The sequence below is a fragment of the Pleurodeles waltl genome, chromosome 3_1 (genome assembly GCF_031143425.1).
Source record: "Pleurodeles waltl isolate 20211129_DDA chromosome 3_1, aPleWal1.hap1.20221129, whole genome shotgun sequence".
Classification (NCBI taxonomy): domain Eukaryota; kingdom Metazoa; phylum Chordata; class Amphibia; order Caudata; family Salamandridae; genus Pleurodeles; species Pleurodeles waltl.
In genome coordinates, this window is record NC_090440.1 from 767,419,739 (window position 1) to 767,446,386 (window position 26,648).

The 26,648-nt window shown below is 46.6% G+C and overlaps 1 protein-coding gene across 2 annotated transcripts in view; it reads right to left on the minus strand.

Moving 5' to 3' along the window:
- Positions 1-26,648, minus strand: part of LOC138284604 (alpha-1,3-mannosyl-glycoprotein 4-beta-N-acetylglucosaminyltransferase C-like) — a 147,455-nt gene that overhangs the window by 59,184 nt on the left and 61,623 nt on the right. For both annotated transcript variants that reach the window (XM_069223576.1, XM_069223577.1), the window contains one exon: positions 3,428-3,613. In XM_069223576.1, the coding sequence (XP_069079677.1) occupies positions 3,428-3,583 (156 nt within the window). In that variant the 5' untranslated portion in view covers positions 3,584-3,613. The remainder of the gene's footprint in view (positions 1-3,427; positions 3,614-26,648) is intronic.

The window sequence follows — 26,648 nt, forward strand, 5'->3', positions numbered from 1 at the left end:
ACCTTAATTTGTCTTTTCACCTTTTTCTCTGACCATCAATGCCCACATGCTCTTCATTCACACATGCCTCTCTCTCGCCCTCTTCTTTCCCACTTTTATGCATTATACATACCTCTGTCACACTCTTCTCATTTTCCCGTCTATCATCCTCCCATATCTTACATACCTCCTCTCTTTCTTACTTTTTTCTTCTACTCCTATCTACATCTGCATATCCTATGCCCATCTCAAGTATGTTTGCCATCCAAAGTCTCTCCTTTACATCCCACACACTCCTCTTAGCATTCCATTTTTAATGATATGCACTCTTGCACTCACCTCTCAAAAAATGTTCCTCTCACAGACATTCCATTCCCTCTTTCAAGCCCTCCTTTCCCCGCAAGCCCCACTTTCTTGCCCTTCTCACACACTGAACCTCCCTTACACTGAGCCTTCTCTTTCCCGTATTGTGTATTTTTCAGCTCCTGTTTCTTACAAACACTTTCACTTTCTCGCCTTCTCTTACTCAGTTGTAGCCACAGAAGGATGGCTATGGTTTATGGTCCTATCACTAGTCAGAATGTTAGACGATCATGTTTGAAAATTACGCTGGTGGAAACAAAGCTGTGTTTCACAATTTGGTAATACAGACTTACAGGCCAAGCTGACAAAGGCGGACTAGAAAATCCTATTTAGGACTGTAATCTTAAAGCAATTAGGGCCAGATGTAGCAAACGTTTTGCGACTCGCAAACGGCAAAAGTTGCCGTTTGCGAGTCGCAAAACGCATATCCCAATGCAGAAATGCATTTTGCGAGTCGTTACCGACTCGCAAAATGCATTTCAGACTCGCAAATAGGAAGGGGTGTTCCCTTCCTATTTGCGAGTCGCATTGGGATGCAATACCATTTGCGACCGCATATGCGGTCGCAAATGGCATCGCAGTTACCATCCACTTCAAGTGGATGGTAACCCAATCGCAAATTGGAAGGGGTCCCCATGGGACCCCTTCCAGTTTGTGACTGGAGCCCAAAATATTTTTTCAGGGCAGGGAGTGGTCCAAGGGACCACTCCCTGCCCTGAAAAACCGAAACTAAAGGTTTCGGTTTTTTTTTAAGTGCAGCTCGTTTTCCCTTAGGGAAAACGGGCTACACTTAAAAAAAAAAAACTGCTTTATTTAAAAGCAGGTCGCTAACATGGAGGTCTGCTGATGTCAGCAGGCCTCCATGTTAGCAAGTGCCTATACTCGCAATGGGGCCGCAATTTGCGACCCACCTCATGAATATTCATGAGGTGGGTCATTGCGAGCCCATTGCGAGTTGCAGTCGGTGTCTGAGACACCGTACTGCATAGCAATTTGCGACTTGCAAATTGCGAGTCGCAGGGACTCGCAATTTGCAAGTCGCAAATTGCTTTTTTCCTACATCTGGCCCTAAGTTGATAATTTTAAGATCAAACAATTATTTACCGTAGCAAAATGAAAGTTTCAGGCCATTTACAAATGTGTCCAGTTAGAGTTGATTATTTGGTTGTCCATGCATTGAGAAGCAGCCTTTATCTAGTAGTACATCACTATTTGAAGCAGCACACATACACAGCCTAAGTATTATGGGCCAGATATATGAATCTGTTTTGCCCTTGCAAAGGCTGCGATTGGCCAAATCACAGGATTTGTTACTGCTAAATGGCTTGTGCAAATGTGTTAAACCAACTGAGTGATTCTGTAACATGCTAGGTTCAGTAAATTATGGGAACTTGCTATATGGAAGGGGTGTGTTTTGCACGGACCCCTTTCCATTTCAGAATGTTAAAAATATATATTTTAAAGAGTAGGTAGTTGTCCTATGGGCCACTACTTACTCTTAAAAAATGTAAGTTAAACGGTTCATTTTTTCCTTTTGAAATGCATCCCATCTCCTTCAAGGACATCAGATTTCATTTAAAAACAAATACTTTAGCAGGCCACCATCCCAGTAATGACTGTCATTCCTAATGGGTTGACAATTGTGACCTACCTCACTAATATTCATGAGGTCTTTTGATTTTCAACACACTAGGAACAGTGCTCACATCTGACCCTGAGCTCCTAGATAGGTTTACAGGTTCCAACTGCTTGAAAAAGGTTTTGAAAGCACACTCACCATGCACTGGGCAATCACAGTCTTAGCACTATACCTGTTCAAAATGTTGATGGCCAACAATGCATAAGGCCATTGCATATGTGATATGTACAGACATGTGGTGGATTCTTGGTGCACACTTTGCAGTGCTGGCATTTTCATGTGAGTGAAAAGCTGGCCAATGAAATGTGATCTTTTCTTGGTGTGTTTTAAAAACCCTTGCATGATGTGTGGTGTCAGCATTTGAGAAGTTTATTAGTATGACTGAGAGAGCACAGCATAGTGTAACATATTTAACACATACACCAAGAGGTATGCAGCAAAGGAATCAGAGTGTGTGCATGGTTGTGGAAACAGATACCTGAATGTGATTTTGAGGAGGGATTGACAGATGAGTGCAGAACTGAATATTAATGATCACACACCAGCAAAGGTGAGCATTATAATACCAGCATTTTCCCATATCTAGAACATGATGTTTCTGAGAAGGAGTATGTGTGTGCCCTATGTAGCCTGTTAAATTGTCAGTTCTCGCACAACAGTCTGCTTCTCTGATCTTGCTACGCCGACTACTCCAAATGTGACTGAGCTGCAATAAATGGTAGTGATGTTAGCAGGTGGTTGGTGCCGAGCAGGAAGGCAATTAGTATTTGTTTGTGTATGTAATCCTTCCATATGGCACTGCAGGTATGGTAAGACTGACAATAGCACATACTGTCCCAAAGTGTCCTACAATGTGTCACACAATATTGATTCTTCTCACACGGTCTCCCAGTGAGGGGCGGATATCACATGGTGGGAGATAACATGAGCTGGAAACCCCTGTGCAGTGTGGATTCGGGACAAGAGGGATTTCCAAGCTCCCCAAGACATTAGCAGCAGCCTCAGAAAGTTGAAGGGTGGAATTCAGTTCCCGGAACCAAGCCCCACCCCCACTTCATGAGTGTATCCCGCAACCCCATAAAAGCAAAGGGATTATGACTTCACCTCCTCAGACCCACTTGCCTTTAAGAACATACCTCCCTTCACACAGTAACATTTATCTGAAAGTTGGCCAGTAATGCCACCCTGACATTACCAGTATGAAGCTCAACTGAGATTTGCTGTTGGTTTGGATTTTAAAATAGAAATATGTATAGTAAACAAATCTATGCGTTGTGACAATATTTTAATATATTGTCACAATATATTTTTTTATATATATTTTTTAGAAAAAATTCCAAAGCAATTTTTCTCAAAAGCCCTTTGTATGAATATCATCAAGTGTTGAATAAATGACACCACATTTCTCAATGGCGTGATGAATTACATATGCTGGAACACTATTACCTGTATCTCATTTGTAGATTTCTCTTGTTCTCGACAGAAGAAGTTGCCATCCAAGCTCCTGTCGATGACCAGCACTGTGATGCATATTGCGAAAAAAGTTAAAACAGTTGTCAATCTTCGAAAGCAGGCATATTTAGTCAGGTTCCTCGGTGTCATTGCGGTTCCTCTTCTTTATTGCTTGTGAGCCTGAAATATAAATATGCAATTAAGTAATGTGTTTACTGTAATTTTCAAATATTTACTGTCTAAGCAATAGGGCACTTGCAGATAGGTCATCACTCACAAGGCGTTTCATCTCTCCTCGTGTCTTACTCTAGGGGCTGTAGCAAGCTCACTATATAGGTGTAGGTCAAAGGTCGTGGAAATCCGGCTTCAATATTTGGGTCAAATGAAGGGTGAGTGGTTACTGTTACTGTTGGCGTGTCTTTTCTTTACATTATGAACCATATGGAAATCTGAGGGTGTCTGTCCCAAGGCAAAATAGATTCCTGTACGTTAAGAATACCAGTCACAAGCAAAGATCCAGACAGCATACAGCTACACACCGATTACAAGGAAAATACGTACTATTTAGAGGCCGAAGATAACGAGAGCCAATCATACAATAATTCAGAAGTCGCAGTGACGTTTCATGTGCTGTAGTAGTCATCTTCATTGGAAATGGAACTTCAGTCAGTGACAGTGGAGTACCGGTGTGGTGGGGTATGACAGAAGCATAAACCTTCACAGCCATTCAAAGATGCTCATGGCAGATAGCAGAAGCTTCTTCTGAAGCCCAACTTGAAAACCTCTTGATAAAGGAAACTGATAACTTAAATTCACTGAGACAAAGGGCTGATTCCCTGCTGGGCGGATGGCCGTTGTCCTGTGAGGCAGCAGAAGCGTTGGCCTGCTACCCTTAATTCTATGGTCATGTAGGAAGGCCAAGGCGTACTTTTAATTCCTTTGCCCTGGTCCTGTCCAAGCAAGGGGAGATAAGGTGGTGAAAGCCCTTTTTGCTTCTGATATTTCCTTAGCCGGTATGACAGGTTGGGCACAGATCTGGGTGAGTGAGTTGGCCTAAGCCACATTGCGGCATTGGCATCCTGTGTGCCGATTCTTTTTGATCTTCTAATGTTCACAAACGTGTATGCTACCTTGGCCTCCATGTCGGTGCAGAGCCTTGCTGTGTCACTGTGCTACTGTTTTTCATGGCATCAGGACTCTGTGCCACAGGGCTCCTCCTTGAGCTTTGACGGTGCCATATGCGGTTTTTGGACACAGCACTCACAAACCGGTGCTGTTGGTTCGTGGCCACTGTGCTCCAGCATTCTGCTGGGCTGCTCTGGGGCTTGCCAGTTCTCAAGGGTCACTGCAGGGACTGACCAGGCGCCATTTCTTCCCCTGGCAAGGTCTGAGTGCGGAAATGCCCCCAATTTCATATCCGTTTTGAGTGATTTTCCTATGCAATCCGTATGCCATAAATCACCCAATTTATTTTCCTCCTGTATTTTGTTCTTTCTTGGATCCTGGCCGGGTTTTGCTGTTGGGAATAGAGAACATGTTTATAGACTGGAGATAGCGAGGGGAACAGCCGAAATGGCTGCTGTTTCATTTTCTTTTTTCACACTTCTTTTTGCAGACCTTCCCACCTGCTTACACTGTTACAGGGAAACAGGTTGTGGATTCCTGTGTGAAACAACTTGGCTTGTTTCTTCATCTTGTTGCTCACAGCTTTTGCCTCGAAGTTTTCGTATTTCTGTTGCCTAACTACCTGCTATGCCTCTTGGCTTGAAAGCTGTTTGGGTGGCAGAGGGTGGCCTTTTTCACATGAAAAGTGCAAATAATTGTGCCACCACAAAGGCCTGTCCTTGACACACCTGCAATTACTCGAACTTCCATTCTTCATCTATAATTATCTCAGGCTGTAACACGAGGAACCGCCCTGGCTCAGCGCAGAGCCGAACACCTTTTGTGTTTTTTGGCAACTGAGGCTTCTAAAGTTCATATATATAACTAAGAATTTCGAGTTAATGCATCGAGCGGTAAGAGACTGTCTCTCTCTCCCGGCTTGTTCTGTCTAAACTGCATGCATTAAATGAAGGGGATTCTGCGTTCTATATGTATAAACTCTAGACTAGAGCATCAGACACAAAAAACAGGCACGCGGGCCTGCGCTGAGCTAGCGCATACAAGCCCTAGTACTTTTAAACGGCTTATACAACACTGGCTCAAGCACACCAAATACTTTAGTTGTTGCTTAATAGCTCGAAAACTGGGGGAAGAGGCCCACAAAATAAATAGCCGGAAAGCTGGCAAACTAAGTGGCAGCCATTTTTTAAAAACTTTTAATGTAACATAAATTTTCTTTAGAGATTTACATTTTTGGAGTAGAGACTAAGGCCCAGATCTTTAAAAATTTGACACAGCCAAATGCAGCAAGACAACCTGATATGCTGTGCCAAATGGAGAGGGCAGGAATGCACCATATTTGTTAAGATATTGAACATCTCTACTCTCTCCTTGCACTAGTGCACTCACTGCAGCCTAGTGCCGACACAAGCACCCTTGTGCCATGGTGCAAAAGTGCCTGCGTAGCTGGCAGGCTTGTTTTGTGCAGGAAGGGACACCTATCTGCACAAAAACAATTCTTAGAAGCATTTTCCTCTATTTAAGTGTGCTGGGTGTGTGTGTTTTCTTAATCGGGTGATAACTGCATTCTCAGCCTAACAGTCTAGGCCTTATAATATTCCACTCATTGGTCTCGTAACGCATGGCTTTAATTAGCTGAAATTTTCAGGGTGCAAAGGTGCAGCGCCATGACACACTGCACTCCATTGGCCATATATCTGTGGAAATAGATCCCAGATGCCTAGTTACTCAATTGCCCGATTTCTTCACTTCCTGTTTATGATACTACCTATTTCTCCCTTTGTCGCTCACATGTCTTCGTGTAAAAAAAAGTTGAACGAAGTTTTTCATAAAGGATTAGGTTTTGTTCACTTGTAGTAAACGTTTGTACTACTGCTATGTTCAGTCATTATTTAAAAACATTCAGTTTCTCTATCAATCCCAAAACATTCCAATCAATGTTTGTGCTTCATTTGGGGAATTTAGTTCTGTAACAACTCAACAACTGAAGAATTCATGAAACAACTTCGTCCACATTACGAAATAACCATTTAAACACAATATTGGTAATGCAGCTGTAGCAAAAATGTGTTGAAATGCTCGAAATTAAAACTCCAAGGGCCAGATGCAGTAAGAATTTTTACAGTCCTAAGCAAATTGATTTGCTCAGAATACTTTAGATATTTACCAAAGTGATTCAACAGAAACGTTTTTACCTCTGTTCAGAAAGTGAGGCTACCTAGTGAATGAAGAACACCACCACAGTGGGACTGTTCCACAGCCGGGGCTCCTGCACAGAGAACCGCCCACCTTTGCCTCACATTTCAGAGGCTGACATTTTATCACACTAGTTCATGGCATACAATGTGTACATAATTTTGAATCAAATCATATACTAGGGGAAAGCACTGGAATGTTTGTTTGATAAGTAGTTTTTGAAATGGGCTAAAAATATCTTGCCCAGGGCATTGTCCAGCTGTGAAGAGAAAACTGCTGTGATTGATGAGTAGTTTTTAGAGTGGACACAAAATATATATGATGGCCAGAGCATTGTACAGCTTTGAAGAAAAAATTGTTGTGTTTTGTTCAACAAAAGTAATGCGTGGGTACGCGGATATACAACGATTGATAAAGTGGGGCAACTTGATTGGGTTGTTAGTGTCTACAATACGGGAGCTGCGACAGTACTGAATAATTATCTTACACATTTGAAGTTTTCATACTCCCACTTAAATGAAGCTCAGTTTCAAGGCCATAAGCATATATTAGCCATACCCGTATGAGGTGTGTGGCAACGCAGTTTTCTATTCTGCCAACTCAAAATATTAAAGCCCCATGACAGCAAAAGCAACGAGCATAGGGGCCTAGAATTGTGGCATGATCCATGGGTGCAAAAAGAAACACAAATTATAAAAGGAATAGGTATCTCATTGGCTGCCATTCTTTTGGCTTTGTCAATGCTTGTTTCGTTTTGTCATCGTTTTCATTAAATTGTTGATGGGCTTTCACCAATATACAATAATAACACTGCCTTAAAATAAAAACATATTTCTGTTCTCAGAAGCACACATTGCCATAGGAGCCTCAGGCACTGAAGGGACCTACTTTGTGTGAGGAAATGTTCCTTGTGATACAGTAGAAGGCCATGTTCACACTGCATTCAGCCAGCAGCCCCATGCCTCATATCATCGAAGGCCAAAGAAAAAAGTGTATGACACGACAACAGACCAATGGCTGAAGATGGGTGGCCGAAAGCCCCTAAGAGTAGATATATATAATTTTCAAAAAATCAAAGTGTCTTGTCTAATGTCGAACCTTAAGAAATGCTCCAGCTCACAAGCAAGCAGATTCTCAGCTAACAAATGTGGCGCCTGACAAGCTAATGCACCAGGACGTTTACAGCTTTAAATTTTTTTATGCTGTAAATATAGGTCCTTTTAGTCCCGCAGATCTCATTGCAAATCTGCAGAATTATAGAAAACCTACCAAATATAAATCTCAGACCCTTTGTTTTAGTAAAAAAAAAGAAGGGATTGCTTTTCATGCGTCCATTTACAATAATTACAAATACGCAAATACTCCACTGTAATTCGAAATTATTTTGTACTGCGTCAAACTTCACAACAGTAACCATCTTCAAGTTGTCAAAAATCGCTACACAGTTCGAATCGAAAATTAGTATTCTTAAATTGCGTTCCAGATAAATGTAACACTCCTGTCACTAATTGTTTCTCATAAATAGTCCAGTTACCGCAACTGAATACCCCATTACTTATAAATTAGGTATTATGGGGGAAACATTTTAAAAACAGAAAATACTAGGATTCTATGCTGCAGTTTACTTTGTCTCTGTAGCTTTCTTTTACCACACAGGATGATTTATTCTTAAAAATATGCTTCCATAGTTTCTGCTGATTCGAAACAATGATGCAAAATGTGGTCTGCTTGGCAGTTAAGGTTACAAAACCACGGAAACTGTAAGAGGCGACGCGATGAAACCTGCACTTTGCGTTCTTTGTTTCAAGGATAATTTCACGTTTTCTTTGCAGTCAGCATTGATGGCAGTAGCTAGCCTGTCATACAGACTAGAGCAGAGGCCAGGAAGGCTATGGCTTGAGCATTCTTTTTCCATTTCTCCCTACCTCCCACCTACATTGCACATTTCTTGCCGTAACCGCCACGATTGCTTTCTCAGCTCGCTTTCAGTGTTACAACTCTTGTTATATGTTACATTGTTAGGTAGTGCGTGTTACCTACTCTACTGCTATATTCACATCATTCCTTCAACTTTAAACCTTTGTCCCTGTTTTGGCTCCATAAAACCGCATACTTTGCCAACACGTCAATCAATTTCCACTTCATAAAAGCTGAAAGTCATCTTGACGGTTAGCTTTTTGAGAAGTTCATGGTCATTGCAATATGAGTGATCTACCACATGGAAAAAATGCATCCACTACATCGACCTAACCACTACATCTTAAGGTAAGTATATTGCAAGTAGATATGGATTTAAGAATAATATTTGCATGCTAACCCTGATAATGCAGTTGTAAGCAATGTAGTGGATGTGATATGTTTTAAGTCGACATCAACAACACTGAGCTAGGTTCGTATAACTCGTGAGTCACCCTGTGTGTCATTAACGTTATAACTTTTGGGCATAGAAGTACTTGGGGGTAAATCTGAAGTGAGGTAATGTCTTGAAGCTTCCTAAACAGGAGAGACATTTTGAGATTTTCATATCTGAAGTCTTCTTTTGGTCAAACAACATGACAAGACCACAGGATTGGCAGAAGTAATTTTGGAGTGGATGGGCAATACAATTAGTTGGCAGAGAAAATATGGCTTTGTGCCCGCTTGCACATCATAAGTGACAATGTTAAAGACAACTTACTGAAAGGCCTAAAGTGAACCGCCACATGGAGTCTGGATTTAGGCCCCCATTACAATATTGGCGGTAATTGTGGCTTACCTCCATGCTGACGGCTGCCAACATACCGTGACCACGGTGGTATACCGCTCCAGGTCTTTTGACCCACACAGAGAAATCCGCCACTATATAGACACCCACACAAGTCCGCCAGCCCAAAGGTCAGTGATTGGTGGTAGCAAAAACCACATAATTACGCCAACAGAAATACGCCCACAGCATCATGACCCACGAATCACTGCGGCGGTCATTCAAGCGTGGTAAACCATTAACAGTACACACCGCTGCCCTCAAAATGCACACACACTAACAAAACTACACCACATTGGACAATTCAAACTACACACACCTGACACACATACACACACCACACCCACACACTCAGACCACTATAAAAAACACACCCACAATACCCACAACCCCTTACAACGAAAAAAAATATTGCCAACTGAGAGAGAGAGACAAGCCAGGAGCACCCACTGAATCCGAGCCACATAACACCATCACCCATACACCATCCACGCACCTCACAGAACACACCCCAACACATCACCCCACACACCCTCATACATACCACTGACACTACATCCATGGCACCACAAAGACACCCCAGGTTCTCAGAGGCGGAGCTAAGGGTCATGGTGGAGGAAATCATCCGGGTAGAGCCACAGCTGTTCGGATCACAGGTGCAGCAGACGTCCATTGCTAGGAAGATGGAGCTATGGCAGAGAGTCGTGGACAGGGTCAACGCCATGGGACAGCACCCAAGAACAAGGGATGACATCAGGAAGAGGTGGAATGACCTATGGGGGAAGGTGCATTCCATGGTTGCAAGACACCAGGTACCTGTACAGAGGACTGGCAGTGGACACCCACCTCCTCCCCCACAACTAACAAAATGGGAGGATCAAGTCTTGGCGATCATGCATCCTGAGGGCCTGGCAGGAGTAGCAGGAGGATTGGACTCTGGTAAGTCAAATCTTTACTACTCCCCCCCACCTGCATGCCATCACAAACTCCTACCCCTACCCTCACCCCATCACTCCACCACCTCACATATACCCCACCATCACAACCCACCCATCCTAATACCAAGCCCTGCATGTAACACCAATGCATGGACCCCCATCACAGACCTGCAGGGACACCCATCACCACAGCATGCACACTAGTGACAATCACTTAGCCAAACCAAGCACAACTCACACAAGCCAAAGCTGCCTTGCTAATAACAACCACAGAGGGAAACATATCCATGCACAAGATGGGACACGCAGATACAATAACACTGCATTTACATCCCCACAGGACCCCCCACTCAACATCACCAGAGAGGAGGTGCCAGCCACACCCAGTCCCCCCACAGCAGAGGCCCACAGGGATGACAGCAGCTCTGCACGCTTGGATCACGATGATCAACCTGGCCAATCAGGGACCTCTGGACAGTCGGTGACCCTGCCATTGTCCCAAACCACCACAGAGCCAGGAAACACCAGCATAGCACCCACCCAGAGGGCCCATACCTCTGTCCCCAGGACACGTCAATCAGCAGTGTGTCCACCACTACAGGGCCCCAGGCAACCCCACAAACACCGGACGATCAGGGACCTGCGGTCAGTGGCAGTGGGAACACGGTTCAGGGGACAGAGGCACAGGACAACAGGGAAGCTGGAAGGACTGCTGTGCGACAGGGGGAGGACAGGCCCAGGGTACCCACTCTCCACGAGGCACTTGCAGGGATCCTGGGAGCATACCACCATTCCCAGGAGGCTATGGTCCAGATACTGTACAAGTTGCAGGAGACCCAGCGGCTGCAGGAGGGGCAGTACCTGGGGATCAGGGAGGACCTGAAAGACATCCACACCACCCTGGTCACCACTGCAGGGGTGCTGGCAGACATGGCCAACACCATGAGGGAGGCAGTGGCACACCAACAGGCCCCTGACACTCGCCACACTGATGAATAGCCCTCCACCTCCGCCAGCACTAGTGGACAGAAGACCATGCCACAGGACTAACAGGCCACCAGCACTCCACCCCCTGCAGAAGGAGAACCACCCCCAAATGGTCCCTGCGATCCAGGCAGAAGCCAGGGAACATTGCCAAGACCCCACCAGGAAATAAGACTCTCCTGATTGTCACCCTTCTGGGGCACAGAGATCTGAAAATAGAGATGACAAAGGGTACAGTAAGTGGCCATAGAAATAGGGAAATCAGGCTGCCATGTCCAATGTCAAACACAAAACTGCAATGGAAGGTGAAGTTACAGTGTCTTACCTGTGTGTCACTGGAAGTACTGTTGAATGAGTGTACTTCTGTTGTCCCCATCTTCTTCCTCTGCCTCCTCTTCGTCACTGCCCACAGGCTCTGCCACTACCAAATGACCATCTCCAGGCTCATCCTCCTGCAGAAAAGGCACCCGGCGTCTCAAGGCCAGGTTGTGCAACATGCAACATGAAACGATGATCTGGCACACCTTCTTGGGTGAGTAGTACAGGGATCCACCAGTCAGATGGAGGCAACGGAATCTGGCCTTCAGGAGGTCAAAGGTTCTCTTAATTATACTCCTTGTTCACCCATGTGCCTCATTGTAACGTTCCTCTGCCCTTTTCCTGGCATTCCTCACTGTGGTCAGTAGCCATGAGAGGTTGGGGTAACCAGAGTCACCTGTAAATATGGAGGGATACCTGTTACAACATATACCTACATCAACTGGGTGGGGACCATGGGCTCACCTATTAGCCACACCCGGTGCCTCTGAAGTTGAGACATCACATATGGAATGCTGCTATTCCTCAAGATAAAGGCATCATGCACAGAGCCAGAATACTTGGCATTGACATAGGATATGTACTGGTCCACTAAACACACCATCCGCACATTCAGAGAATAAAAGCTTTTTCTATTCCTGAACACTTGTTCATTTCTCCGGGGGGGGGGGAGCAAATGCAATATGTGTACCATCAATGGCACCAATGATGTTGGGGATATGTCCCAGGGCATAAAAGTCAGCCTTCACTGTGGCCACATTCTCCACATGGGGGAATACGATGTAGCTGCACATGTGTTTCAGCAGGTCAGGCAACACTCTGGTCAGCATGTTTGAGAACATTGGCTGAGACATCCCTGATGCCATGGCCACTGTCGCTTGGAAGGAACCACTGGCTAGGAATGGAGCACTGACAGGACCTGTAGTAGAGAGGGGATACCTGTGGGCTGGCGGATAGTTGACCCCCTTGATGTTCCGCATCCTGGCGGTGGCCTATCCAGAGTTCGATGGGTGCTTGAAGGCATCACAGCAGCCACAAGGGGGTGAGTACAGATTCTGAATCATGACTTTGCGTGCGTTATGGTTTTACCTGGGTGGGGGATGTGGGCTGTGGGTGCCTCTAGGCCAGGGCAATCATGGCAGGGTAGGTCCAACGTTGGGCAGACTCTGAAGCACTCCAACCCCAATAGTGTTAATGGGCATCTACTACTGAGCAGAGTCCTGTGGGTTTCAGGTGTGCGGCTAATGGCATTAGGCATTGTACCCTATGGGCTGGTGACTAGCTTTGTAACTGGTAGTGCATGGCCTAGTGCATAGGGCTGATCCCTGTGTGTTGTGTGCGCCAACAGTAGTGTTGTTGCTGGCATTGACCAAGTGTATCCTCTGTCTTTCCTCCCCTTCTTGTTTTGTCACCCTGTCCTTGTGTGCATTAGCAACATCTGGCAGAGGAGCAGAGGCACCGGCGACGGAGGGAGCTGCATCCCACATGGGCCTGGAGGACAAATCCACAGACGGTGAGGGCACCAGTGGGACAGAGGGCGAGGGGAGCACCACAACAGAGACTGGAGGGTACACTACCGACAGCGACTCCTCCTCCGATAGAAGCTTCCCGGTGCACAGCCGCCACCCCCGTACCAGCACCGCCCTCCCAGCAGCCCCTCAGAATCTCCTTTGCCCCAGGCACCTCAGGCTCTGCCCCGGTCAGCCCTGCTGCCCTCAGTGAGGAGGCTATTGACCTCTTGAGATCCCTCACTGTTGGACAGTCAACCATACTGAATGCCATCCAGGGTGTAGCAGGGCATTTGCAACAAACAAATGCATACCTGGAGGGCATTCACTCTGGCATGGCACCACAACAGAGAGCATTCCAGGCTCTGGCCTACAACCACTCCCTCTTCCTCCACTCCCAAACCTTCACCCTCTTCTTGCCACTGTGTCCCTAAGAAGCTTTTCCTCGCCAACATTGACCTCTTCCCTACCCCTCCCCCTGTCCTTCACCTCAGCAACCTCTATCGTTTAGATACCAAAACCCCAAAATGCATTTACCAGTTCTCAAAGTGAAGGCAGTTCATGAAGGACAGCTTACACTTTGTGAATGTAGACTCCGGGCATTGTGAGGTGCCACTGTTTTTTATATGATGACAATTATCTTTTTATTGCAATATAAAGGCATTTTGTGATTATAAATGCTTGTATAAAGGTCTTCTTATCCTGACAGGCCCCACAGTCAAATTCCAAGCCCTTTTTGTAGGATTCACAAACAGAATACTTATTTGCCAACATTAATGCCAGAGGACTTTGTGTATTCAGTTTTGTACAGTCACTAGTATATGATTTTCAGAGCAAACATACTCTCGGGATTAAAGTCAGTCATTGTACTAAAACAACAATTTCTTTGTGACCTGTGAATGATACATCAGGCTTCAACTATTTGCATTGTCTACTGCACTTATACATGAAAATCTGTGAGATTTGGTCAACCAGAATGAATTTATGCGGTTATGGTACCTTGTGTCTGTGGAGCAAAGCCTCTTCACCTTTTAATTCCCCTGCCATACCGATTGTGAGCTTAGAGTGTCAAATGAATCAAACACAGTAAAAGGTGTGTGGTTTTGTACAATTCTCCAGTCAACAGCTGTTCTTCGAATAAGGCCTTTGCAAGAATGACTCCACTCTAGACTCTCTGGCTCGTCTGTTCTATCCGATACCATCTTGGAGTGCAATGTGAAGTTATGAAGAGGCTTGGGCTGACGTGGGTGCACAGAAGTGCAGCTGGAATGTAGTAGAGCTTGCTCACTCGATTTCTGAAAATTCTTCCATGTTAGATTGTTCTGCAAATACCTCTGGGCTCGTTTTACATGGAACAGATCCACAGAGCCTATAATGGTCTAAGACGATCCAGAAATTCTGATTAAGGATACCTCACCCACTATTTTGTGGCATGCTTTATCATAGGTAAACTTCCTCCATTCCCCGTCCCCCTGACTCAACCCTCTACAGGAGGAAGTTGTTGATCAAGCAGCACTGGATAGTTTTAGTGATCCAGGTATTAAAATTACCAAAATGGTAAACCAAAAACGATATTAGCAGTACCCTTGGCATGTTTCAGAAGAAGACCTATGAGGATGCACAGTGAGTACTATGACTCTGGCATCCCTCATTGAGCCAACATGTTTTTGCCTATCTACTACCACTTAGGGTAGAAGGCCTTCTTCATCGCTAAGCACAATCCCCACCAAATCTGAGTCTTCATGCATGCAGTTAGAGTACTAATTAGGAAGATATGAGGAAGAATACTAATATATAAGTACATCTAAGGGTAGTGATATCAAAATAATAAATCTAGTGACACACAAAAAAGGTTCTAAACATAACGACTATAATTGCACCCATAATGTGAGTACAAACATAAAAGTAGTGGTCCCAGGATGGAATACGCTAGGAACATTGCCAGCAACACTACAAGCTTAGGGAGTGAATAGAGTAACTAAATACAGACCCACACTATCAAACGACTTACACTAACTATGGGCTGAAAACTATGGGTTAAAAACTCATTATGGTCAGGAGGAGGGAGCACCCCGTGAAGTCAAAAGTGTAAGTGGGTGGAAAAATCATCAATATTTAAAGATGTCATTCATTTTAACTAAGGACAGGGCCTTTTTGGATCTTCCCCCTATTGCAAGACATTTTCCAATATAAAAATGCAGCAATTGTGCCTTCACAAAAGTGGAAAAAGAGCTTGATAAATGTTTAACAACACAGTACATTTTGAAATGACATACAAACGGTAACTCAACAAATGTTGTATAATTAATTCAATAGGCATGCAGCCTGAAATATATTAGCATTACATCTAGAAAACTAAGAACATCTATTAACGAGCATCATGGCACAATCAAGTGGAAGAAGAACATAGCTAAAATTAACAAACACTATGTTGACTTTGGGCACACTGAGGATGATCAGGAGTGGGATGTCTTCAAGTCTTCCTCACACTCTGAGGGAATATTACTCAAGTTCTTTTTAACATATTTCCAACATTGGATATGTTCTATGGGGACATGGAAGAAGAGCTGTAATGATGATATACCTTGATCCCAACTGCAGAAGGGGCCATAATAATAGTATGTGCCCTGCTGCATAACAAACAGGACATCCAGTACATCTAAGAAACAATAATGATAAGATCCATTATGTTATCCATGCTTTTTCTGTCATACTGTCCCTCAAAAGAACCCCCCAGTGGACATCACCTGTTAGGCTTGTGTGTAATACATGTGTGAGAAACTGGTGTGCCAGTCAATTATTGATTTTGAGACATCAAATCTTGTTGAAGTAAGACTGGTGTATGTCAAGGTCATTGTCTATTGGCTTTTGGACGTAAGATACTATGCCTGAGAAAGTGACCATTCAACATTTGTTTGGCATGATATAAAAAGCCAATATACTTGAGACAGATATAATCTTTGGGCACATCATTAATCGTGAGTTGAATTGTTGTTCTCTGTGACATATCGGACAGCTAGTGATGTCGATGTGTAACTCTAAGACATTGACAAATTTGAAAATGAATTATACTGTAATGGCTGTGAGATTTGGCAGTGATTATCAAGAGATAAGGATTAAGGATGTGTGTAACATGAGTACAGCAATTAAACTCCACACAAGTATGGTGAGTGGATGTGCTATAGCTTCATGATTCCTCACAATCTTATAGCAAGAATATTGCACTGTGGCATACTCACACTTCTATCATGCCTAGATACCATGCTCTGCAGACGAAGCGTAAGGGATAAATATGAACCCAAAGCTATCATATTCGAGAAGCATATTGTAAGAAGGTTGGTTATTAGTCGAGGGTGGTAGGTATCCGCCTCAAGGAATGATCTCAGTCCGTGTAAGGGTGAAACACTAAAGTCACTACATAATCCTGATCTCAATCCCCTGGTAGCTATGGCACACAGCAGACAGGCTAAACGTACAGGCAAACTGTAAAGTATTTATGCAGTACTAAAACAGTAATAAAACTGAAATGCAAAAAAAATAAAAATAGAAAAATAGCATATTTTAATATTCAAAATATAAAATCAAAAATACAAAAAACTAATCAGGCAAACTGGAGATATGATTTTTTAAAACTTGTAAGTAGAATTAGCAAAACGTGCTTGTGATAGTCAATGGTCACGGTAGCCCAAGTCCTAGGCAAAAACTTTCACTGACTACAATGGAATGTGCATCAGATACAACAACCAGGTTTGCCCTGGTCAAAGATTTTACCTTCTGACTTTAGTTCTTTATCTCCCAATCCACCACAAGAGTACATTTCTAAAGCCTCTAGGACCTCAGGGGAGACACTTACAGACTCACATGGTGGTAGGCAGAGACCAGTCCAGTTAGAGTTGCCACTGCTCAGCTGGGCCCTTGCAGGAAAGGCGTCTCATAGCTTCATGTATCCCTGCAACCTAAACAGAGTCAGACTTATGACCCTTGGTGTCCACTTCTTGGTCCTGGGTACAAGAGGGAGAGCAGGCCTATTCTTTTACGTCTCTTTCTGGTTCTCAGACATCAGTATTAGTCCTTCTCCAACGTTCTACAGGTCTAGGATGTTCTGACATGAATGTTTGGAGCTGCTACATGCATGCCTGGCACAAACTTGTGGGAAGGAATGACCCTGGTAACACCCTAACCAATAGGTTAACATTTCTGGGGCTAACCGTGCCCACTACGGCCATTTTTAGATGGGTAAAGTGTTCAGTCACAATAAACTTGGGCCCTGAGAGCTGGGGCAAGTAATCTGGTATTTTGAGTGTCCTCTCAAGTCTAACAATAAAATCTAATATTAGGCAGTCTCTTTAATCTTAAGGAATAAAGGGACATGTCTGTTAGAACAAATCTGAGCCTTCAGCAACCTGACAGTGGCTATACACAAACTGTTTTGCCATTCTATTTCTGTCCTTCGATGTTTGCCCTAAATGTAATATGTAGAACTCAGCAGATCTGTCAAGTAGATCTTGACACTCTAGCAGAATCTGACTTGGTGATGTCAACAAGAGGCATTCTGTGATGGAGACCAGACTAGCTGGATGGGGTGGTGGGCGGGGGGACAGTAGAATGATGCAGGCCTGGGTGTTAGCTATACCTTCTGGTGCAGGGGAGGCCTCTTTGAGACTAATCAAGTCTTTGGGCCCAGCCCACAGGCCATCCTGTCAAGGACAGTAGCACCTCTTCACAACCAATGCCTTTTATCCCTTTCCTGGGAACAAATTCACAGCTTATTCAAACCTGTTGAAATGCTAATTATTGGTTAACAGAACCAGCAGAAGTGAGGGATCAAAATGCAAATTTAGTTTCCAGGGATTTCAGGCAGGAATAAACTGTCTACATTTTCTACAAAAATATCAAAATTTACCTCTAAATTGGATTTTTAATAACAATTACAATAGTTGTTAAATCGCTGTCTAGCTAGTACTATTCCTGATATATAACAATAGTATTTAATATTGCACCCCATATTTCCTATGGAACAGCCAATCCATTTGAGGGGCTAATCACTGTAATGACATGTGAAACATTGAACCTTTATATGTCCCACCTTTAAATACCATGCACCCTGCTTTTATGGGTACTAAGGCCTACTTAGGGGGGACTTAGTAGTATTTAGAAGGAAGGTGTTAGTGAGCAAACATTATTAATAAAAAATGAATAACTAAAATGAAATGATTAACGTGTACAAAAAGGCCTAAATAGAGAAACGTGTGTTAGAAAATTAAAAAGTGCATGTTTAAAATGCGGTTGACATGGTGTCAGCCACCTTAATTTCTATATGAAATAATGTCTGTAAAAAATGTATTTTGATAACTTTAACTACATGTACTGACAGAAAATGATTATTATTAAGGAGCAAAACTAATGATGTGAAATTATTATTAGATTTTGTTTTATTCTTTATGTTTTGGCATTAGTAAAAAGGCCTATGTTTTAGTATTTTTCCAGAGGCACAATATTGAAAGATTATGCTGACTTTAGTGCAATACTTTTCAAACATTGTTAATTAGACATCTTATTAAAAGCTCACAGTGGAGTCCCCTTCATACTTCCTTGTAATAAATACTGCAAGTTTTAACAATGGGCTTTAGTTTCTGGAAGGAAGCAATATTAGCTAAATGTTGTGTTCTGTGCTGCTATTTTTACAAAGTTATATTTGTGAGGAAACTGTCCTCCAGAGAGGAGTATGAACATGAGCCTATCTTGGAGAAAGAGTGAAGAAAGATACAAATGGAAAAGGAACGAAGTCCAATTGACTAATCATTATCACACCTCATAGTCTTGTCCAGTAGAAGCTTAGCTAGTGATTTTTGGGATTTTAATTTAGCAACGTTTTAGGTGGTGTAAGTCAGTTTACTATTCAGGTCTTTCCAGTTCAGTTCTGCTCAGTTCTTTTGCAGTTTTAATATTGCGCAGCTCTTATCAGTTTCTGTCCAGTTAGTTATTATTTTAACAGTTCAGATACGTTAGGCCCAGCAGTAATGAACTGTTGCCCTTTCCCATGTTCCTGATGCTGATGGCTGAAGACCAGCTGTTCCTGTGCTTTGCTGATGAAGACTCTTCAAGCTGCTGTCTCATTTATGAGAGGTATAAACAATGCATTTGTTTTTTCCTTTACTGTTTTTTCCCTTTAGAAATCCAACTGCATATTTGTTAGCGCCTTAGTTATACGTTTTCCAAATACATTTTTGTCATATTTTTAATTTTTGCATGTGCAAAGCCCAGCCCCATGCATAGTTTCTGAATTAGAATTTGGTAGTTAGGATGTCTGATATAACAATTTAATTTAAATGTTTATTAATTGATTATGATTGATTCAACTTCACAACTAATGAAAACTGCTGTTATTTCTCAAATAATTCTGTTGTTATTCTGCATAATTCTTTTGGGGTGTTTAATGGTAATTGCTCTTATAAGATTGAGATTCTTCAGACACTTTGGACAACCTGTATTGTTTCTGTATTATCATTTGGTTTTGCGCATCATTTCCGTGACTCAAGCATTGTTAATATAAGGACAATAAGGGGGTCATTCTGACCCCGGCGGTAAAAGGCGCTTACCGCCGGTCAGAAGACCGCCATAACACCGCCGCGGCCGCGGTAAACCGCCACGGTCATTCTGACCCGCAACTTGCAAACCGCCAAAAACCCGACATCCACAAAAGTCCGCCACACCAAAGGTCAGCGAAAAAATGGCGATGACCAAACCTTCACCGTCACGCCAACAGAAATACGCCCATACCATTCCGACCCACAAATCCACGCAGCGCTCTTTCAAACGCGGTATTCCATTGGCGGTACACACCGCCGCGGTCAAAATACACACACACATAGAAAACTCAGCCACATTGGTCAGTTTGAAACACACACACCTGATACACATACTAACACCACTCCCACACACCCAACACAATATAAAACACACACCCACATCACCCACAAACCCCTACGACCCGAAATTATTGACGAAGGCTAGAGAGAGAGCACAGAATAGACAATCCCACAACACAGAGGCACACAACACCATCACCCACACAGAATCCACGCACCAAACACCACACACCACCACACGCACCACACTCATCACCACAAACGCCACCCCACACCTCATCCACACCACCCCATGGCACCCCAAGGACACCCCAGATTCACTGACGCAGAACTCAGGGTCATGGTGGAGGAAATAGTCCGTGTAGAGCCCCAGCTCTTCGGGGCACAGGTGCAGCACACCACAATTGCCAGGAAGATGGAGCTATGGCAAAGGATAGTGGACATGGTCAACGCGGTGGGACAGCATCCACACAATCGGGATGACATAAGGAAGCGCTGGAACGACCTACGGGGGAAGGTGCGTTCCATGGTATCAAGGCACAACATTGCGGTGCAGAAGACTGGCGGCGGACCCCCACCTACTCCCCCAGAATTTACAGCATGGGAGGAGGAAGTCTTGCACATCCTGCATCCTGAGGGCCTCCCAGGAGTAGGCGGAGGAATGGACTCTGGTAAGTCAAATCTTCACTACTGCTTCCCACCCCCACCCCACCTGCATGCCAAATCATAACCCCACCCTCACCCCCACCCCCATCACACCAACTCCTTGCAAATGGCTCACCATCACAACCCACCCATCCCAACACCAAGCCCTGCATGCGACCACAAAGCATGGACACCCATCACCAAAGCATGCCCACTGCACACACACATCACCCCCACAAGCCACCCTCACAAAAGCCCCCACAAGGGAATGCCTACACTTGGGTACACGGACACCCACCCATCACACGAAATGCCACACACATAAGCAATAACCATACCTTTATACCCCTGCAGGACCCGAATGCCACCACACCGCCACGGAGGGTCCAGAGATGTCCATCCCACCCCCAGAAGAGGCCCCCAGCGATGACAGCAGCTCTGTCTCCCTGGACCCAGATGACCAGCCCAGCCCATCGGGGACCTCTGGACAGTCGGTTCCCCACAGACAGCCACAGGCTACACCAGACCCAACCCCCTGTGGGAACACCAGCACATCTCCCACCCAGCGGGCTCATGCCTCTGTCTCCAGGACACGTCAATCAGCGGTGTGTCCACCACTACAGGGCACCCAGGTTGACCCACCACCCCAACAACAACAGGGACCTGGGGGCAGTGGGAGTGGGCACACCGTCCAGGGGACAGAGGCCCAGGAACACAGGGGAACTGGGAGGGCTGCTGTGCGACAGGGGGGGGACAGGCCCAGGGAACCGACTCTCCAAGAGGCCCTCTCCTCCATCATGGGAGCTTACCACCACTCCCAGGAGACGATGGCGATGGTACTGGCCAGGTTCCAGGAGATCCAGGCACTGCAGGAGGAACGGTACATGGGGTTCAGAGAGGAACTGAGGAACATCGGTTCCGCAATGGGGACCATCGTCGTGGCCCTTAACCAGATAGTCACCACATTGCGGGACCATGTGGCACCCCAAAGGGCCCCTGTCACTAGCCCAGGACAGGAACAGCCTACCACCTCTGCCGGCGCTAGTGGACAGGAGGCCCCCACACAACAACAGGCCACCAGAACCCCACCTCCTGCAGAAGAAGAACCACCCCGCAAGCGGAACCTGAGATCTCACAAGAAGACAGAGTAGGATTGCAAGACCCCCGCCAGCATAAGATACCCCCTGATGTCATCCCACTGTCCCACATTGTCACCCTGTCCAACCTTTAACTGCCCCTGCTCCATCCTTCCACAGGCATATGGACAATGCACCTGTGCGACTGAGAACTGGACTCTGCCATGGACATTACTCCACCCCCACCCATCACCGTTTTACAATCATGTACCTATATGTAGCACTTAAAATAAATCACTTATTGCACTTAAAATAACAGGAGTCTGCTTGTATTCTTAACAAATGTATTACACATAACGGTGCAATAATGTCCAGTTACTTTGTGATGACAACATACCAATTTCAATAAGCTTTAGTCCATGGGCAAACAAAGCAGAAGTCACGCAGTGGGTCATACAGCTCTGAAAAGGGAAGGGAAAGTCACAAATCAGTTAACAGGAACTGGGGGGAAACACAGACAGTGGAGACGCATGAGGCCTTAAGTAAATGTAAAATGGCGTGGCTGATTCTTACCTGTGTGCTACTGAAAATATTGTTGTATGACTGTATCCCTGTTGTCCGTGTCGTCCCCGTCGTCTTCCTCCTCTTCACTATCCACAGTCTCCACAGCTGCTACAACACCACCATCTGGACCATCCTCCTGCAGAAAAGGCACCTGGCGTCGCAAAGCAAGATTGTGAAGCATACAGCAGGCCACGATGATATGGCACACCTTCTTTGGTGAGTACATTAGGGATCCCCCTGTCATATGCAGGCACCTAAACCTGGCCTTCAGGACCCCGAAGGTCCTTTCTATGATCCTCCTAGTTCGCCCATGGGCCTCATTGTACCGTTCCTCTGCCCTGGTCCGGGGATTCCTCACTGGGGTCAGTAGCCATGACAGGTTGGGGTAACCAGAGTCACCAATTAGCCACACACGGTGTCTCTGTAGCTGTTCCATCACATAAGGGATGCTGCTATTTCGCATGACATACGCGTCATGCACTGACCCAGGGAACTTGGCATTTACATGGAAGATGTACTGGTCAGCCAAGCAGACCACCTGGACATTCATCGAATGATAACTTTTTCTGTTTCTGTACACCTGCTCACTTTCTTTGGGGGGAACCAAAGCCACATGGGTCCAATCAATGGCACCAATGATGTTGGGGATATGTCCAAGGGCATAGAAATCACCCTTCACTGTAGCCAAATCGCCCACCTCAGGGAAAATAATGTAGCTCTGCATGTATTTCATCAGGGGAGACAACACTCTGGACAAAACCTTAGAAAACATAGGCTGAGACATCCCAGATGATATGGCCACTGTTGTCTGAAAAGACCCACTTGCCAAAAAATGGAGTACTGACAGAACCTGCACCAGAGGGGGAATCCCTGTGGGTTGGCGGATGGGGGACATCAGGTCTGGCTCCAGCTGGGCACATAGTTCATGTATAGTTGCTCTGTCAAGCCTGTATGTAAGTATGATATGTCGTTCTTCCATTGTCGAAAGGTCCACCAGCGGTCGGTACACGGGAGGATTCATCCTTCTCCTCGCAAGTCCCAGCGGACGGTGCCTAGGAAGGACAACATGGAGCACAGAGTCAAGCAACCCACAGGTTCGTTCACACAGCTTGCACAGTACACGAATCGCTATGCATTGAAAGGCTTGTATGAGTGGCAATGCAAGGCCTAGGCCTGTGTGACGCAGTAGAAATTCAGCCATGTGGGCCCTTGAAATGGCGGCTGCCTGACCTGTGAAGTGTGACAGTGGGATTTGAGGTCAATGCGCTGGCGTGGCACACCGTGGCGGTAGGCGGTCGAAGACCGCGGTGCTAAGCCGCATTGGTTAACATTGCACCCTATGGGTTTCAGTAGCCAATGAGGATGTGCGCCTGCGGTCGCGGTACGCACCGCCGCGGGCGTGACCGCCATTTTCTATCTGATTAATCACTCGAGACCTGATCATCCACAGGAGAGGACCGATACTGCAAGTGCTGCTGTGACCTTGGTCTGGGAGATACAATGGCTGCTGCGACTGGGGAAAGGGCCCCTGCCTTCACTTCTGAAGAATTGGAGAAACTTGTTGATGGGGTCCACCCCCAGTATGCGCTACTCTACGGTCCTCCAGACCAACAGGTTAGTACACAGGGTGCACGTTGAATGGGCTATGCCTGTGTTGAGTGGGGTGTATGTAAGATGGTGGGGAGGGGAGCGAATGAGGAGTGCAACGCATGAAAGATGAGAGCATGTGCCACATGGCAAGGTTGGGGGGGGGGGCACTCACATTGACCAGGCAGAAAAGTGATGAGATTTCCTTTACCACCCTGTACATGTCACATAGGTCAGCGCCCATCAGAAGATCGACATTTGGCGTGCCATCGCCAAGGACGTCCGGGCCCTGGGGGTCCACAACAGACGGGGCACCCACTGCTGAAAGAGGTGGGAGGACATCCGCTGCGGGACCAGAAAGACCACTGAGTCTCTGCTGGGGATGGCCTCCCAACGTAGGAGGGGTGCCAGCCGCCAATTGACCCCCCTGATGTCCCGGATCCTGGCGGTGGCCTACCCCGATTTGGATGGGCGCGTGAGGACATCACAGCAGACACAAGGGGGTGAGTATCAGCACATTCTGCTATCTTTGCGCGCAGTGAAGGTGTCTGGGTGGTGGAGGAGGGCTGTGGCTATCTCTAGGCCAGGGCGCATTCTGTAGGCTAGGCCCCTCCGTTAGGCATGGCCCTGTGCCCCCGCCCCCCACCTCTGTAGGGTGCCAAGTACAGCTATCCATGGTCCGGCCTCACCCATGTGTGCATTTGTCGTCCATAGACCTGTAGGCCTAGTCACAATAACTGAGTAGTGTTCCCCGATTGCGCGGCCTAGTGCAGGGGGCTTCTGTGTCTGTCCTCTCCGACAACGGTGTTGCCAATGCATGCACTCAACCTGTCTTCATTTCTCCCCCCCCCCATTTTCTTTGTCTTCCTGTTCATGTGTGCAATAGCATCATCAGGCGGAGGAGAAGTGGCATCGGCGCACGAGGGAGCTGCATCTCACATGGCCCCGGAGGGCCATGCAACAGACTCCGAGTACACCAGTGAGACGGAGGGCGAGTGGAGCTCCACAACGGGGACCCGTGGAGACGTCAGCGACACCGACACGTCCTCGGAAGGGAGCTCCCTTGCGGTGGCGGCAACATCCGTGCCCACCGCCACAACAGGTACAGCCGCCACCCAGCGCACCAGCCCCGCCCTCCCAGCAGCCCCTCAGCGTTCGCCCCGTGCCCGCTCGGCCAGGAAGGCGGGCATCTCCTTTGCCCCAGGCACCTCAGGCCCTGCCCCAGTTACCCCTGCTGCCCTCAGTGAGGAGGTCATTGACCTCCTGCGGACGCTCATTGTTGGGCAGTCTACCCTTTTGAATGCCATCCAGGGTGTACAAAAGGGAGGTGCATCGGAGCAATGCATACCTGGAGGGCATTCATTCGGGTCAGGCTGCCCATCAGCGATCGTTCAACGCTCTGGCCTCAGCACTGACGGCAGCCATTGTCCCTGTCTCCAGCCTCCCTCTTATGACTCCCTCCACCCAGTCCCAGTCTCCTGTTCCTCTGCCTATCCCATCCACACCATCAGACCAGCCTGCACACACCTCTACACCCAAGGGCAGCTCATCCAGACATAAGCACCACAGATCCCACAAGCAGTCACCCAAGCAACATCCAAATGCAGCCATGCCAACAGTCACTACCACCTCTGTGTCCCCCGCCTCCTCATCTCCCTCCTCCCTCCCTGTGACGTCTCCACTCACACCTGCATGCACACCACCATCAACCAGTACTTCCATCACCAGCACACCCTCCATTACAGTCCGCACACGTGCAATCACCACCCCCACTGCCATTTACACGTCCCCTGTGTCCTCTCCCAGTGTGTCTGTCACCCCCTCTTCCAAACCACACAAACGCAGGCAGCCACCCACCCAACAGCCATCCACCTCACGACAGCCTCCGTCACAAGCACCTGCACCCAAAGACAGCACACTTGACTCTCCTACAACCACATCCTCTTCCTCCACTCCCATACCCACTACACCTACCCGTCCCTGTCCTTCCCAAGTGCTTTTCCTTTCCAACCTTGAGCTCGTTCCAATCACTGACCCACCCCCTTCATCTGGTAAGAGTCAAAAAAGCACCTCAGCCACCACCAGCCCTGCATCTACTATGACCATAGTGCAGGGCTATTGGAGTCCACCAGCTCCTAGGGCAGGAACATCGGCCAGCAGCAAGGGGACAGCCAGCCCACCCCCTGGGAAGAGGACAAAAAAAACTAAGGGCCGGCGCGAGAAGCCTGAGGCGGCTGCCATCAAGGACAGTAGCCTTGCCCCGTCACCTGCCACATCATCAAAGGGAGGCAAGGGCCACAGAGCTTCAGCGAAGGAGGGCAAGGGCAGCAGGGCGGAGAAGTCAGGCAGCAGGCGAGCTGCCCAGGAGGGCCCCACCAGCCCCATTCCGGTTGTGACGGACGACACCCACGGGCCCAGGACTCCATCACAGGAGGGCCCCGCGACTGCAAGGTCGGATGGCGACTGAGCGGGAAGTCTTGGCCAGGTCTGGCTCCCTAGAAACACAGGACAAGCACCGCTGAACAGGGCCCCGCCGTGACAAGAACCGCTGAACAGGGCCCCGCCGTGACAAGAACCGCTGAACAGGGCCCCGCCGTGAGAAGCACCGCTGAACAGGGGCCCGCCGTGACAAGAACCGCTGAACAGGGCCCCGCCGTGAGAA